Source organism: Apteryx mantelli, chromosome 1 (genome assembly GCF_036417845.1).
Source record: "Apteryx mantelli isolate bAptMan1 chromosome 1, bAptMan1.hap1, whole genome shotgun sequence".
Lineage (NCBI taxonomy): Eukaryota > Metazoa > Chordata > Aves > Apterygiformes > Apterygidae > Apteryx > Apteryx mantelli.
The window spans coordinates 205,143,316-205,160,526 of record NC_089978.1 but is presented as its reverse complement, the minus strand read 5'-3'; the positions used below and the strand labels follow the sequence as shown (position 1 = coordinate 205,160,526).

Here is a 17,211-nt window from a genome sequence, read left to right as displayed (position 1 = left end):
CGCTAACAGAAGTGACATTTCCTTGCTAGACCAGAAACAGGTCAGTTTAAGTGCGTGGTCATAGATTGAAAACCATTAGCTGTTTTGCTCCAAAGACTTGTTTGGGTCATTCACAATTTTATATTAGTATGCATGTATATGCTGTGGAGGAAAGGCATTAATGACTATAAGATAACCAGGAATGAAAGATGCAAACAGTAGATCTAAAGCAAGGGAAGAACTTGATAAGTACAGAGACTGTTTAAAGTGAGAGTATTATTGCCAGGAATGTTGATGGATTGAGTTGTCAGTAGGAGTTTTATAAAGTATCAGTTTCATCTGAGCTGCAAATTAATTGGTTATCTTTTTCTTGCCCAAGGAACCTCCAAAAGAGGACCTGACAGTGTCAGAAAAGTTTCAGCTTGTTCTAGATGTGGCTCAGAAAGCACAGGTACTGTACTGCTTCCAGACTTCTCTTATTGCTTCCTGAGAAACAGGGAGATTAATTTTGAAGTGATCAAAATACCTTGTTGTGCAGCATGTGAAAACAAACGCCTAAACAAACAATACTTTTCATATATTCTTATCTTTACTTGTAAGCAGTAGAGATCTCAATAAAATGCCCGGAAGTTTTAAAATGACATGACACTTCGTTGAACTGATTGAAATTCTCCAGTCATGGCTCTAAGTGAGTGTCAGAGGGGAAGAGGAGCAAGTTTTGAGTGTTTTTCCCTAGATAAATGAGCTTCTGGTTCTGTAGATCAGATCATGACTCTTGCCAGTACACTGGAGTCTGGATCCACATCACAAATTTGCTAAACCATTGCAAAGCTGGTTTAAGAATACCTGTTCCTTCAGCACTTAGCGGAAGGCTACTGTTTGCTTAGCTGTGTTTATTCAACAGTTTGTACAGCAACTCTGAAATAGCCTGTTTTAAACATCTTTTCCTGCCCCCCTGAAATCTTTTATTGTTTGTGTGGGAGAGGGTAAAGGAAGGTTTTCTCCTGACTTACATGACTTGACGCATCCAGTTTTGTCCAGCTACACTAGCAGTTGAGTGACTCAGCTAACCGCCTAGTTAACTAGGCTAACTAGTGCAACTAACTGCAACCTTGTGCCATGTCTAACAGTGTGCTGCCACTGAAAGTAGCTTACGTGTCTATTGCCAGCTGTGTACTCTCATGTCCTTCCTTCTGCTGGTTGTGGCGCAAGTCCGACTCCTTGCTCATGAGGTCAGCATAAAATTAATCCGAATTGAAAGCAAGTTCTTGTTCAAGCGGGTACATGTGCCTGGGAGCAGGGAAGGAGCTTGCTGTGGCAATGAGCTGCTGTTGTCTGCTGGTGGGAGTGGGGTGAACCATCAGCAGGTGTGCTGCCGCACGAATTGGCTTGTTGGTAGCACCAGTATCAATTTGCTGGTTCTTTTTTCTTCAGCAGTAAGTGACCATGCTTCTCATATGAACACCTTTTGAATCTTATTGGGGAAATGAAATTTACAGGTCTTGGGACAGCAAGGATCGTTTAGAGAAGGCTGCTGGATAACCTTGTTAATCTTAAGCAATGGCTATCGCATAAACAGTTGTGGGAATTATGTAGAATCTAAGAACTTCAAGGGCATTTCATAAAAATCTGATAGTGATGTATTTCAAAAGAAGATAATAATCCAACATTTGGACTCAGGAATCTTGGTAAAAACTTCCTGAAATGTCAGTGTTCAAAATGTTTGAACAAACTTCCCATTTTTTTTACCTACTGGCAGAAGCTCTTATAAATTCTGATAACTTAATATAATTTTTTTGCAATAACAAAAACACTTTCCAGTCCTAACAGTAATGTCAGGTAACTTCTTCCTTCACTTCTAATAAACAATCATAAGTTACAGAACAAAACGTTAAGCTAGATGGAAGTCATTTGAAGATTGCTGTTCAATTTTGTATTTATTCAGTTGTGGAATACGTGAGGTAAAATCACTTCTGTATGATAACTCCGTTGTCTTCTGTCATGTGGACAAAAAATCAGTCACCAGAACTTGGATTTAATTCTCTCACTTCTTATGCAGAACCTTTTTGGCAAGATGGCAGACATACTGGAAAAAATTAAAAAGTGAGTTATCTGACTTGAATCATTTTTCCTCTTAAAACAAGACTTGAACAACCTCTGGCAAGCTTGTAATAAAACTTTGTTTTTTGTTTTCAGCTTGTTCATGTGGGTCCAGCCAGAAATAACACAGAAGCTCTACATTACTCTATGGGCAGCTTTTATTGCATCCTGCTTTTTGCCCTACAGGATTATTGGGCTTGCAATGGGTAAACACAATAAATAATTGACAGTCTACGTTTAAAGCTTTAAAGTGTAGCATGCTCTTTGGAGAGGGAATTTTGGAGTTTAAGAGGGAAAGCTCTGCATTAATAAATAATGCAGTGTTGTAAAATATCGTCATTGTTCTTGGCATTGTCTGTCACATGCAGTTTAAGTCATCTCTGCATATGTACTATAATAGAAGAGGACTGTATAACGCATTTGCTCCTTGAGATGGGGAAGCTTGTGATGAGCCATTAGCCTTCAGACTGTCAGCTGTAAGGCTTCCAGGAAGTTTTATATTTTGAGGATTTTTGGTCACACTTCCTTGCAAATGAAATGTGTGAAACAGCATAGAAGACATGAATATGATAGGGTTGGACAAAACGAAGTGATTAACGTGACTACTTTTAGAGGATAGGCTGAATAAAATACTAGGGGTAAAGTTGCAGATATTAGAACTTTTGACTGAGAATTGGGAAAAGAGGGTTCTCTCTAAGGTATGAGACCATCTTCTCTCTAAAGTATGAGGCTGTGTCCTGTGAACCAAGAGCTCTCATTTTTCATTGAAGTAATGAGGAGGTCACACAAATATTAATCTTAGTGCTGTTGAACTTCAAATTGTTGTGTTAACTTAAACATGTATGTAGGTTTGCATGGTATGGCAGTTGAATTGTGTGTGTTAGGAATTTATTGCTCTAATTCTTAGAATGAGATCTCAATTGCATTCATTAGAGTCTTGAAAGAGTACTTCAATCCCTTACTTTCTAACCTAGCAGAGGAAGAAAATATGTAAGATAAGAGGACATATTCAGCTGGAAGACACAGTTTAATGTAACGCATGAGAGCCCTCTGTTGTCATTTAAATTTATGCAGGGAACTGCAAAGTTGAATCCTCTGGAATATTTTTTATTTTGGAAGTATATCGTATTTTCAGAATGCTTCTGATGGTAAAGGACGTATGTTTGAGTTATTTTAATTTTCTTTTGCCTAATAAAAATCTACATAAGTAATGAAAAGACATGTGTGGGGAGGAAGAGTATATGTGTAGGGGAAGGAAAAGGAAATAATTTCCTGCCTTCTTTGGAAGAAGAATCAAAATATTAAAACCAAGAGAATGGATTAGCACTGTGATTGAAGATGCCTACAGAATCTGGTTCATTCATGAGCTTGTTAAAATGTAATCAAAACTGTGAGGTTCTTAACACCAGCTAAAACATCCCTGCTAAAGTGACCTTTTTTTCAGGTCTCTATGCTGGAATCAAGTTTTTCCTTATCGATTTTATCTTCAAACGATGTCCCAGACTTAGAGCTAAGTATGATACTCCTTATATCATCTGGACAAGTCTACCGACAGATCCTCAGCTCAAAGAAAGATCTAATGCTACAGTATCGAGACGGGTAAGGATAATATATATATTTTTTCCAGTCTTCTTTTTTTCCCCTTTCCCTAACATCTGAAAATCAGATCCCTTTCTCCCTTCTGCTTTTCCCCAGTGACTAGAGCACATTAAAGGAAGGTTAATTAAGTCTTAATATTCAATGTTAAATGCTTCCCCCCCCCCAAAAAAAAATCCACACAGTTTTCATATCGATTCTCTTCCTGTAAGAAAGGAATCTTTTTATTTAAAAATACTGGAAATTATATACAAAAAGTACAAAAATTACTGTGAAAATAATACCATCCATATCCACATCAGTGTCTGTAACATACGTTTTATGTGATTTTCATGTCAAAATTTAGTCTTTTTGTATTTCCCTTTGTTTTCATATATTTTGTTTAATGGATATTCAGCTGCTTATGTGGATTTAAGAGCAGTTATTAAAAAAAGTATAATAGATATCTTACTAATGGGATAAGCATTAATAGATGTAGTAAAGTCATTTACAGATTTGGGTATTATGTCTTATGGTTATTAGTAATAGATGACCTTTTAGAGTAGTGGTGATAAATGAGTTTTCACCATGTCAGTGCTCCTAAAAGTAAATTTTCCTTTTGTTAAAACATAGTAGTTAAATCTTTCTTAAGTGTTCTGCTTTGCGCATCTTTGCAAGTTGCTTTGGGGCCTGAAATGGTAACTTAAAAACAAATCGTGATTTTCCGTATCCATGAAATTGTCAGTGTTTACAGTAGTAAAACTTTAGTCTAATCCCCTTTTTTTGGATTTGCTTAATGCTTCTTTTCACAATATCTAATTGCTTTCCTAGGGTATTTGAATACTGTCAAAACTCCCTGACTAAAATGTGAAGCACTTTATCAGTAATTCAGCCTGGGTACCCAGCTGGACAGCAAAAGGGCTAAACACATGAACCCTTGGTTAACCTGTCAAGAAGAAGAAATACAGGGTTCTGAGGGAGATTGAACAGATGGTGGGAAGTTGGTGAGAACTGCAGCATAATTTGAATTTTTCAGAAGGAAGTAGAAAGAAAATCTTTGAAAGTGAGGTTTCTGCTCATATTTTCTGAGGGATGAGAGAAATCAATGAGCTGTTGGACAGAGCCATAGGGTCTGTAGCCTGAATTTCTGTTGCTGGCAGAAGATAGGGTTAAAACTTTCTGGTGCCCCTAGAGCTTCCAGGTTAGCATTTGCATTCTGTGATGGTTGTGGCTGCTTCATCATTCAGGATGATTCTTCCTGGATGTCTCTGTAATCTGCCTTAGGGATGGAAAAGCCCTGAATTGCTGAACTTGAATCCATAAACTAGAGAGTAACTGTCCCTTCTGGCTCTTCCTTATGGCTTAAGTTTTGACCAGTAGACCAGGTTTTTGAGACTACTGTGCCTGACTTGTCAGGGTTGGCTTTTCTCCCTGAAAAGGATGTGCAGGATTGCATTAACTGCTTCAAAATGTCTTTGAAAGCATCAGCTTGGTCTCAGTAATTTTAGACAAGCTTTCTTACCTACTGAGAGATTTCTGGGGACCTAGTAATATAAAAAGCATCTCAAATAGATTTTTAGGGTTTTTTTCATACAAAAGACAGTCCCAAAACATGTGATGTCAGCATATGTGCACTGGCTTTGGCTTCCTTTCTTTAAACAGTATGCAAGATACTGTAAACTTAGACCCCATACAATATTTATTGCCTATACCACTCTGGCTCCACATTCTCAGCGAGCAGTCCTGACACCAGTATCTGATGGGTAAAGGTTACATGTCAAAAGCTCAGGATCAACAGATCAAACAAAACTAGTGAGGAATCCTGTTTGCCAATCTCCAAATAATTGGTGACTGTTTTAGACATGACTCTTCCAGCTTTACAGAGTGATGACTTCCAGTTACACTTTAAGGCTTATCAAAATAAGATGTGATGCTTTTCTTTTTGTAGTCGACTGTAGGTTTGTCACTAGCCTGTGTGGTTATATCTAAATTAGCTGCTTGTTTTAAGGGTAGAGGAAATCCTTTCCTGTTTTAGGAAGGACTAAAAGTAAGGGCAGAACTCCTCCTTTCTCCAGCTGCAGGAAGAGGGTATGGTACTGAAGCTTAACCATCTTTTCTGTCTCTTTATATTATGGGTGGAAAGGAATCAGAGTAGCCAAAAGCAGGAATATTGTTTGTTCCAGAGCAAAAAGCATTAAATCTCTTGCATGACCTTCTGTATGTCCTGGGCTATGGAACTTCACCTGGTTACAGGCACATGGAGCCAAATAACTTGCTTGTCCAAGAAAGCCTTCCAAAAAACTCAGCTGATCTTTAGTTGCAGACAAAAAATTGGAGAAGCTGTTATTTTCCTCGGTTCCAGGGGCTTAATCATTGCTAAGAGCAAAGCAAAAGGGCAGTAACTGAGGCAATAGTACAGTCATCATCAAACACTTGCTGTCAACATCAACTTTCTTAATCTTTTTTTTTCCCTGAGGCATCGTTGTACTACAGTACCCCTAAAAGCTGGATGGTAAATACCCTTTGTTTTGCCTGGTTTGTCAGTCTGATTTATAGCCAGTGATGGCAGTGCATATTTTTCATTCACTTTGGATTTCCTTTGTTAGAGCTAAACCCTGCGACATGTTCAGTGCTGCCAACTTACCAAAAAAAAACCAGTTGAGGCTAGTTAGCCTCCAACAGGACTGGGCCTTTACAGAAGAAGGGCTCAGTCCTGAGCTTGCATGTTGTCAGCGTGCCAGTTGTTTAACTGGGGAATGCATGTGTACAGCCCGAATAAGAGCGGCGCTGTTAATATTTCCATGACAAAAGCCGGCCTTTAGAATTGTGTCGTGCTGCTATGAAGATTAAAAAAGCAAATGCAGGCAAGCCTTCTGAAAGCAGCTGCCTGCTGTCCTCCCATGGCCACGGCTCATTTGCTAGGGCGGTCTCCGGTGGCACGGGAGCTCCATTTAGAAGTAGATTTTACGTCGGTACTTCAGGTCTGAGAGCTCCATGTTACTTTTTTTTAAGGATGCTGACAACCATTCCAGCTTTTATTTCATATGCCAGCACTCTTAAAATTCAATTCGACTTCAAAGCAAAGCAAAGATCAATGACTCTAGCATAACCTGAATAAATTGAACTGGTGTGCTCTAACCACTGATAACTTTTTTTTTTCAATTGCATTCATTGTGTGTAGTCTCTTGGTATGTGAGTAAGGTCTTGCAGCTTCACTCAGTTCATGTTTTATTCTATGTATTATACTATTAGATAGATTTCACTTTTTTCTTTTGTCACTGTCACATTTGTGTTGTTTGTTTTTTTTTTTCCTGCTAGCTGTCAGGGCATGAAAAGGTATGGATCGTGGCGTGGAAAGCTCCCTTTCAGTTTCAGCATTTGTATTCATAATGAGTTTATGCAATTTTGTGTGACTTTTTTCTTTGTTTGCTCTTTTCTTTTTTCTTTTCTTTCTAAACTTACTTTGTGTACTCTGGGCTTGGTCTGTCTCTTGAAGACAAGCTGAAATTCTGATAATATATTAACCGTTGTTAGTTCCGCTAGTATTTTAATGCGAGTTGTGTGCAGTGATTTAGCTATATCTAATCAGATATATTCTTTACTGTCAGAAAATGGTATTTTAATATAGGTGCTTCTAATACCATGTGCTCTCACCCCTGCAAAGGTCATCAAAGGGTAGTACTTTGAAATATTATCTTCAAATGGCATATTAGAGCTTTATGGTATACCAATAGTATAGTGCAATAGTCAATGAAAATTGTGGTCTTACCTCTTTTTTTTGTTTTTTTTTTGTTTGTTTAGGAAGAATAGTTAGCCAAGCTATTTTTAAGAGTGCAATCTAAACATTGCTGTTCAAATTTTGGAATCATATTTATTTTTTTTTACAGCTTCAAACAGCAGCATCAAGAAGTTATGTAGGCTCAAGCGCTCCAGCTGGAATAAACAAGGATGAAGACAGTAGTCGTTTTCATACCACCAAGAGAGGCAATTTCCATGAAGTTTTTAACCTGTCAGAAAATGAGCGCCCTTTAGCAGGTATTATACAATGGGAGGCTGCATTAGTAGAATATTTTTTCTGAAAAGCCTAGTGTACTTTAAAGATGAATTTCCTTTCTGTATGAAGTACAGAAATAAGCTTTTGGTTAAAAATACTTGGTTTAAATTAGGATGGATGGGGAAGATGTCTTTCATTCCACAGCCATACAGTTCTTTGGAAGAAGGCACAGCCTGGCATGCCTTTTGTGGTAGTACAACTGCAATAGTTATGTGATAGTCAAATGAAATAATTGTATTTTTTAACTAGTGTTAAAATAGATTTTGTAATGTCTGGAAATATTTTCTTTAGGTTTGCTTTGTAGACGCTTCTAGTTGTAGGTATCTAAAGTTTCATTTTCAGTGCTTTCTGCTGTTTCCTAATATAACTGCTGGGGATAATACCTGTTTTTTTAAAGTAAGATTTCTTGCTATGACTTTTTTTTTTTGTTTTTAGTGTGTGAAAATGGCTGGCGCTGTTGCTTGATTAACAGAGATAGGAAGATGCCTACAGACTACATTAGGAATGGGATTCTTTATGTCACAGAAAAGTGAGTTATTACATTCGACACTTTCCTTAGGAAGGAAAAGCAACATACTAATTAAAAAAAGTAAATCTAAAAGTAATCCTTTAGTAATATTTTGAAACTACACTCCTCTGATCCTCTGATAAGTGGGTATAAAATGCCTTTCCATGGTGCTTAGAAGCTCAAGAAAGCACCATATGAGGGGGAGGACTAAATCTGGAGTATGGTAAAGCTAAACAAATTTGCTAGCGTCTTGGAAATGCATGCATAGGAATGAAGAATAGCTTTATATAGTCAGCTGTTAGTAATTGCAGTTCTTGACATGGACAGCATACTAACTCTGTTTGTGTGTTCGTACATATATATTCATATATATATTTTAAACTGAAAGAACTAAGTGTGTATTGAGAGAGTTGTGCTTAATGGTTATTTAGCAAATACTCCTAGTTTCTTTATTTTCCTTGAAACAATGTCCAACAAAAAGAAAATAGAAATTTAAGCCTTAGTTTCCAAACCTGTGCTCGATTTTTTTTTTTTATTATTATTATTATTTTTTTTATTTTTTTTAATGCTTGCTCTCTATTTTCTGTTATGCTGAATAGGTATTATCAATACTGTTTGGGCTCTTACACTGAAATTCCTTTGGAGTATAATGAATGAAAGTAAAGCTAATCTGTATGCAATGTCATCTAGTGATGGAGAGCACTTTCCAGCATTTAGAAATCTGAGCTTTTGTCCCCATCACATTAACATGAAACTAATGCAGTGTTTTCTATTAATCTACTTTAAGGAGAGTAAAAGATTTATAAGACTTTTAGGATTTGGTATTTCTACTGTTTAAGGACACAGTTGCTTCCTGTATCTTTAAAATATTTGTCAGGTTTCAAGGCATAAACATTCAATGCAGTAATATAAAAATAAGATTTTTGTGTGCATACCGTATGTTACTAGACTTTTAAATTAGCCAGTGGATAGAATTTATGAATGTTTGTTCTAATTTAGACGCTGTAACTGAATTGCACATTGTGTACCTCTTTCTTTTTTTTGAAGCCGATTTTAACTTGTGAGATTTCAAACTTCAGAAGTGACAGGAAGGATATTAAGAGCTTTGTTTTAGAATACTGTATGAAAATGAGCATTTTCTTTCCTTATCTTCAGTTACTTGTGCTTTGAAAGCTCCAAATCCGGCTCATCTAAAAGAAATAAAGTTATAAAGCTAACGGATATAACAGATATTCAGAAGGTAGGTCTGTTTTTTGTTGCAGATAAAGGAGAAAGTTGTTTTTGTTCAACTAGTCGAGTTTTGCTTTTGTGCTTATGCTATTTCGAAAAGAAGCATGACACTGGTAATTTTTATAACCAAACATGTAATTCTTTGATCGAGAAGATTTTGCAGAACGGCTTACTTAGGTATTTGGACTCAGCACATGCAAACTCGTATGAGCATAAAAACAAAATAAGGCTTACTGAACTCTTATACTCCTGAATTATTTTGAACTTAAAATTGTTTTGCATCTTAACTCCTGTGTTGACTAGAGCACTATATGCTTTAAGAAGATTCACTGTTAAGCAAGCATTGTGTAATTTTAACTTCTATTCAGTTGTCAGTATCAGTGGGTGCTTCATCTTAAAAGTAGATGTCTCAGAGAGAAGGGGGATTATTGTCAATGGAGAAAGGTAAAACACTTAAATAGCCATACTGAATCAGACAGGAATTTTGTCTAATTTAGATCCCATAACCAACAGAGGCAGTAGTGAATATTTAGAAGCATGGCAAGTACAAAGTAATTCTTCCTCTGGTCGAGTCTTATCAGCCCACAGTCATCAATGGCTTTAATCTGAGCGTTACGTCTTGCTCCATGGTGTTTAATACTGTTTTTTGTTACTGTCTCTGAACTTGTCTTATTCTTAAACACAACCCCCCTGCTTTCCAATACATTCTGCAGCAATGAGTGCTGCAAATTGAATTATGTTGTGCATAAGAAATACCTCAGTCTGGTTTCTGCTATTTAGATATCTCCAGACTTGTGAATGAATTCCTTATATCAGCTGTCTATAAAGGAGATGACTTCTGCTAAACTTAAGCATCCTCACTGGAATTCATTCTTCAGTATTGATACATTTTAAACACCGTACTTGAAATAATGTTGGCTTGCTGTTTAGCAGAGCTTCACTGCCATAAAGATCCTTTTGTATCTGTGTAGTTTCTTAATGAAGGTGAAGCAGATCATACAGCCAAGCCAAGCACAAAAATGTGCTGTGCTTGGTTTTTATTTGTGGGTGGGGAAGAGCAGGCCAGACTCAGAGTTTCCCCTCTGCCCGTAGGATATTTACCAGTTAAGGCAACTGTATTCCTTCTTAATCTTACGGTCTTTCTTAAAAAAAGCCAAACTACATATACACCCTGTTTATCTATTTAATTTTGGAAAAAAAAAAAAAAGCCCTTCTGGTCCGTTTCCTACTCCTTTAATCAATATTACTTATAGGAAAATCTTTAGACTGTGCACATGCACGCAGTCGCTCACTTATATACTTACTAGCATACTAAATCACTGCCCAGTCGTTATCCACACCACGAAGCTGCTGGTGTAGTCTATGGCAGTCTTGGCTGGGGCCAGCTACCACTCCTGGCAACAGCCTCTTAGCAGAGACTCGGTTTGAGGCCAACAGCCATTCCAGTAGGCAGTCTGCTGTGTATGGGAGGAGGAAAACAGGTAAGATTTTTGCTGTATGTGCGTGAGCAACGCTGTGCCCATTGATCTGAGGGTCAGAGAACAGCGTCTCGCCTGTTCTTGTTTCTCATACAGGCATATTAGTTGAGGGTAGGAGGATCTACCATTGATGAACTGCATAACCTTTTCAGCACCTCTTGCAGTTGTTCAGTGCATAAGATATCTTTGGTCTGTGTTTTTTTGTTGTTGTTGTTGTTCTTTTTAGTATAAAGTACTCTCTGTTCTCCCGGGATCAGGGATGGGAATTGCTGTTTCAACACCATCTACACAAAAAGTAAGTAGCCAGCCGTATCTGTATTGCTGGGCTTGACTTCTAGCCTTTTTTGTCTTTGTGCTCTGGTTAACATCAACATAAATGCCTTTTATTTTTCCCTTATGCCAGTGTTTGGCTTTTTTAATTCAGTTCTATGGTATTCAGTATATTTGGTTTCAGAATTTGAATGAATTAAACATTTAGCTTGTTCAGCTGCATCTGGACTATTTTATTGTAACACTTCAGAGAGCTTTGCTTCATCCTTTCTGCTCCATTATTTCACTCCCTCCATTGACTGTTCCCCCGCATCCTTTATGAAGAGCGTGGGGGCTGGTTTGCAGTGCAGTCTGAAAATAAAAGTTGATGGCCCGACAGTATTTCTGGGTGAGGAACGGTCTCCTATGTGGGTGAGGAACGGTCTCCTATGTGGGTGAGGAGCAGTCTCCTATGTTAGTGACAGGCTTTGGGAGAAAAGGGCCTGACCTGTGATTCAGAGTTTTCCTGTTTCAGTCTTACTGTGCTAAAGATTTAAGCTTCTCTAAGCCCTGAATACCTTCTGAGCAACCAAGCTTTTCTTAAAGTGTGACTGAATCTTATCTTAAACTAATCACTTACAAAACAACTTTTCTTTAATTCATATGACAGTTGTACCAGGCTTTCTGCTCAGTTTGATACTGAAAAGTACTTCTTAATTAAAAGAGATTAAAATTTTATTATGCATAAATAAATATTCTATGAGTTGAAACTAATAGGCACTGATAAAGATTTTTAAAATTCTTTGAAGACAGAGATCAATTAGGAAGACTTTGTGTGTTGAGCAGATGAAGAGTAGAATTGAAATGTTAGCTGTTGCTAATATTTTATGCAGATGTATTTTATACCTTGTTTTTAGAAGTAGAAATACTAGAACCTCTGACATACCCCCAAGGATTTAGTAGAGAAAAGGATTCTTATGTTTTTATTAATGCACTTCGAGCACAGCCCGTCTCCTGTTCCTATTGATCTGACCAAAACCATACCTAAAGAAAGACTTTTCTTTTGTGGACTGACATGGCTTTTTTTTTTTTTTCTCCACCCTGTCATTTAGCCTTTGGTGTTTGGTGCCATGGTACACAGAGATGAAGCTTTTGAGACAATTTTCAACCAATACATGAAAATAACCTCTGCATCGTCAAACAGTGAGAGCTAGTATCTTACCTTAGAAGAGCTAAAGAAACTTTCTTAATTTACAGTTTGTCAGTGGGAAAAAATGAACATCCTCATCTATTTTGCAATAATTTTTCTTGTCTTGTGGTTTTTATTCTATCTGTTACATAAATCAAGTGTATTTTTTATATGCCTTCATGTTTGTTTTTAAGGTTTTTGTAAAAAAAAAAAAAAAAAAGAAAGAAAAAATGAAACAAAACAGTGAAAGTGCTATTGTCACTATTAGCCTTGCACATTAAGCACTTTTAATGTTTATTTACTGACATTAAAAGCTGGAAAGATACTCAGAGAACTGACTAATAATGGACTGAAACACATTCATTCCTTTAACTACATTGATATCACTAGGGTTACATTTGTCCCATTATCTCATTTTTTTTCCTGAGAATAGGGAATGACGACTGCAGTAGCCTGCAGTCTGTCTTCAGCTCTGAGTTCTTAATTGAGTTCTTTATTAAGACCGATAGCAACACCAAGGTATAACATCTTAGTATTTCCATATTGATATGTGCACTTAAAGTAACTCCTTCTTCTTGCTAATTCTTGCATTGCAGAAGGGTGCTTTAACAGTCTGGTTTGGTTCAGTTTTTCCTGCATACAGAGGTTTAAATTGTTTGTATAGTGAATTGGAGGAAAATGTTTGTAACTATATCTTCCTTTCCTAATTAACCAAAGTAAGAGGAAGGAAGGAAGGCAGATACTTTTTATAAAAGAGGCCACCAAAATGTTGTTCCTAAAATGTTAGGCATCGTATATTTGTATTTCTGTAGATATTTGTCATAGAAGGGCTCAACTATTGTGCATGTATGTACAAGGCGTTTGTATGTTAATGCATAAAAGACTTGCAGGCTTTTTGTGTTGAGGGAGGTGGAAGTAATTATACTCAAACTAAACTTTGAGACATGCTTTTTTTTTTTAATTTGGCTTTTTTTCTTGAGTTACCTTGCAATAAAATAACACTATAATGTAGCAAGTGAAAGCACTATTTCCTTTTCAAAGCATTTGAGGGGCACTGGTATGTTGCTGTGCTTCCCCTTGCAAAATTAAATATTAGCAACAATTGAACCTAACTGCCAGATACAACAGGAAGGCTGTTCTACTTCTCTAAACTCTCTCAGGCCTTTCTAGCAGCAAAGCACATATTGACCTTTGTCTTTAATATTGAAAACTTTTATACTCCATATAATAGCACCCATCTGAGAGGTTTAGAGTTTTATTTACATTTTCCTTAAAAGCACAGTAGGAGTTATGATAAGCTTTCCAGTAGGTCTTTTTCCTTGCTATGTCTTTTGAGTTCAGTAGTATGAATGTCCCCAGACGTTTTAAGTATGGCCTCAAAAAACAATGGAGATGCAAACTCTTATCTGAAAATGTGACCTAGTTTCATGGATTTCTTTTCTTTTTTTAAACAAGGGATTTTCTTCCTGTATAGGGAAAGAGGGAAAATGAAGGAGGGAGAGAGGAGTCAAACAGCAAAGAGTCTTTAACTCTTAGCACAGTTTTTAAGGTCTCTCCATAAACGCATCAGTCATGAAGAAGGTCACAGTCAAACTGCAGAAACCTGTTCCAGTTTGGCAATGAAGAGAATTAACTTGATATGAAGAAATACTGTCAAATACTGTGACTTGGTTGAATATTCTAAAGTGAAACACTGATCGTGGGAAAACTCTGTGCCAGAAATGGAGTTGTGAATAAGTATGGGGGATAATCTGTCTTAATGAATAGATCGTTAAATTTTTGAGTTCTCCATTTAGAGTAGCACTTGAACATGTTTTTACAAGACCTGAAAAAAGGTGGATTTCTAACACCTCCTTAGGTACAGTGTACCTCAGGGCCTGAAAACTTGGAGTGTAAGTGAAGCTGGTAGGAGATCTCTTTTACCACTGTCTTATGTGGAGGTGGTTCAACAATTTATGGTTTCTTCACTTTGAGTGTGCAGGTTTTACGTTTAAGTAAAATTCTTGGATTTAAAATTTTTCATCAAACCTGCTTCAAAAGCAATTAATCTTTTTTTGCAATTGCTGTGTATTACCATTAGATTTTTCCTTTCTAGAAGCTTCCTTCAGTAGTAAGTGCGGCTACCAAATAGGCATTAAAATCGCTTAATGTTGTTATAAAACTTAATCAGATTCATGGTTCATTCAGTTTGTCTTAAGAAAAAATTGGGTGTATCTGCGGTTATCGTTTTTTGAAGAAACAGAACACTATATTTTTTACAGAGAGCATGCTCTTCTTCTTATTTTTATATCATTTTTCAAGTGTAATTTATACCTTCACTCTGATCGTAACAGTGGTTTTAGTAGGAAATCAGTGGACTTGCACTTATTGCCTCCACTCCCTCCCACCCTTCATTGGTTGACTCTAATATACAGGGTTGTCCTAGATTCTGGTTCCTGAAGGAGCTAAAGGTGCTGTGCTGATGGTGCCAGGACAATTAACCATACCTAGGCTTCGGAAGAGGAGAAAAGAAACCATTATTATTTTTTTTGCAGGCTGAAATGCCTCATGCATACAATACACTCTTAAAAATTTTTTCTGGACAAATAAGTTGGATCTTATGAAATCTAATGTGTTGGCGTTCAAAATTAATCCGCACTTTAACAGTATGAACTTAAAAATTAGTAATTCTTAAACCAGTAAGCTTACTGCAAACTGCAATGCAACGTTGTTCCATTCTAATATATAGAAAACAGACTGGATTTTTTTTTTAATATAGAGTTGTAATATAACTGACAAACATCTGTGTACATATTTTACAAAGTTCACTTTACATTAGGTTGTCAGAACTACTGCAAAGCAACTGCTCTTGTGTTATGTAATTTAAAGACACTAGAAAATAACTTCAGTGTGTTTACTTGTGAGTACTTCTGTGCTTTTTCATCTTCTACACCCTTGCATATTTGGAGGAGGAAGGACAGTGAGTAAGTATATGCTTGACTTTGTAATTACACTGAAGTTAACCTTCAATTCAAATTTACCTATGTAATTTTGCAGTATAGCCTACTTCACTTCAATTACAGTTTGGGTAGTACCACTTAATGTAAAGTGTTACTTTTTAATAGCAAAAAGTGATATTCTTGTCATTCTGTTTGTCTGTTTGCTGTTTATATTTGCAATTCTGTTGATGTATGTGGTTCATTGCTGGATCATTCATGCTTGATTGGATTTAACTTCTTTAGTAGAAGTGCGTTGGTTAGTTTGAGTCCCTTTTAAAGAGAAAAAGGGAGATGAAAACTGACCCCTCTAATTATTTGTTGGTGACCGTTTAAATTCAAAAGGCAGAGAAAGCTGAAATATGAAATCATGCCTTTCTGTACACTGTAGCTTTTGTGAGGCAAGATTGAATAAAAAAAGCTATTTATAAGTAGCAACATCACACAGAAAGCCAGTAGCAAAACCCTGCTATTGTCCCTGTAGACAAAGAGGAAAGAGATTTTACCCAACAGTGAAGAGATGAAAGGATGTACTTTTTGGCTACTTAAACTTATATTAAAAAACACTGGTAGTTTTTACTGAAATCTGTACGTTTTGGCAGATGTTTAATTTCTACTACTAATCATTGAAATATAATGGATGTTAAAATTTTTATGTCTGAAGTTTGAGTCTATATTTTGAAGTTGTAAATAATTCATTATCAGTGTAACTTTTGCTTGACAAAAGACTTATACTGTATGAAGAATTGAAAAAATGAAATTATTTGCCCTGTACATTTTTAAGAAAATCTTGTTTGTTTAAAAAGTCTTGTATAAATTATAATTTTTATTTAAATAAACATAAAAATGCTTTGTGCTAACGTTTCTTACAAACTTTAATAACTTGTATAGCAAAACCACACCTGATTGCTTGGAACAAGGTGAGTTACTACTTCTTGGCGTATTTGTAGCTGCATCAAGACCGTCACTGTGGGGGAGTTTGGTGGATTTTGTTGTTTGTTACTTTTGAAGCAAAAGGGACCTGCCTTTATTTTATGTTTTAAGTAATCCTGTTAATTTGTTGGAGAGCATAGATATATTTTTGGCTTCTGTGTTGCCTAGATATTTGTCCATAACTACGTCTGTCCATTTGTAATCATATAGTTAGCTTAAGGGATGAAGAAACAACCAGTGAAATCTAAGCTGCTGCTAAAGATGGGCATGGATGACATGAGACTGTATGTTAATAGAAAGACAAGCTCATGTCTGCCAAAGCTTCTCCACGAAGCAACGTAATAATTGCAGACTGCGCTACAGGTAGGCACTGGAGGTAAGATCTAGACCCTTTCCACCACACAGAGTCATGGGAGATGGGTTTAGAGGAAGCATTTCATATCTAACTATGGCCATTCTTTATCCTGCAGAATTTGTGGTCGCTTCAGTTCATCAGTCACAGAAATATGTACCTAATTGCTGATCCTTTGGCTGTGCTTCTGCATAATCCACAACACTGTTGTGAATAAATACTAGGGCTTCTTTATCCGTGTTGTATGTCACAAAAGCTCACTACACAGCACTAGCTTTCACTAGATACACAAGTCTTTGTCTCCTGTTAGGAATATAACACCAGGAGCAGGTCACCTAATCCAGACGTATTTGTTTGCTTCAACAATCTTCATTTCTGTCGTTTTTGCTCCTTTGAAATAGATCGATCCATGACGGATATCCCAGGCAGGAGTGCGTACTACTCCATTTATTTCAATATTCAGTTTTCTCACAATGGCAGCTAAGCATCTGGCAATATAATGGTGCTTTTAAGCTGGTATTTTAAACACTCGTGGTTTGACAATGCCTGATTTCCCTCTTGTGCTTTTTAAATGCGTTTTTCATAAATA

The 17,211-nt window shown here is 36.6% G+C and overlaps 1 protein-coding gene across 1 annotated transcript in view; it reads left to right on the top strand.

The window, feature by feature from the left end:
- Positions 1-16,135, top strand: part of GRAMD4 (GRAM domain containing 4) — a 60,694-nt gene extending 44,559 nt beyond the window's left edge. The window contains exons 10-18 of the mRNA XM_067315919.1: positions 359-430; positions 2,039-2,082; positions 2,176-2,285; positions 3,524-3,678; positions 7,542-7,689; positions 8,144-8,237; positions 9,372-9,456; positions 11,151-11,219; positions 12,286-16,135. Coding sequence (XP_067172020.1) covers positions 359-430; positions 2,039-2,082; positions 2,176-2,285; positions 3,524-3,678; positions 7,542-7,689; positions 8,144-8,237; positions 9,372-9,456; positions 11,151-11,219; positions 12,286-12,387 — 879 coding nt within the window. The 3' untranslated portion in view covers positions 12,388-16,135. The remainder of the gene's footprint in view (positions 1-358; positions 431-2,038; positions 2,083-2,175; positions 2,286-3,523; positions 3,679-7,541; positions 7,690-8,143; positions 8,238-9,371; positions 9,457-11,150; positions 11,220-12,285) is intronic.
- The last annotated feature ends 1,076 nt before the right edge of the window (positions 16,136-17,211 follow it).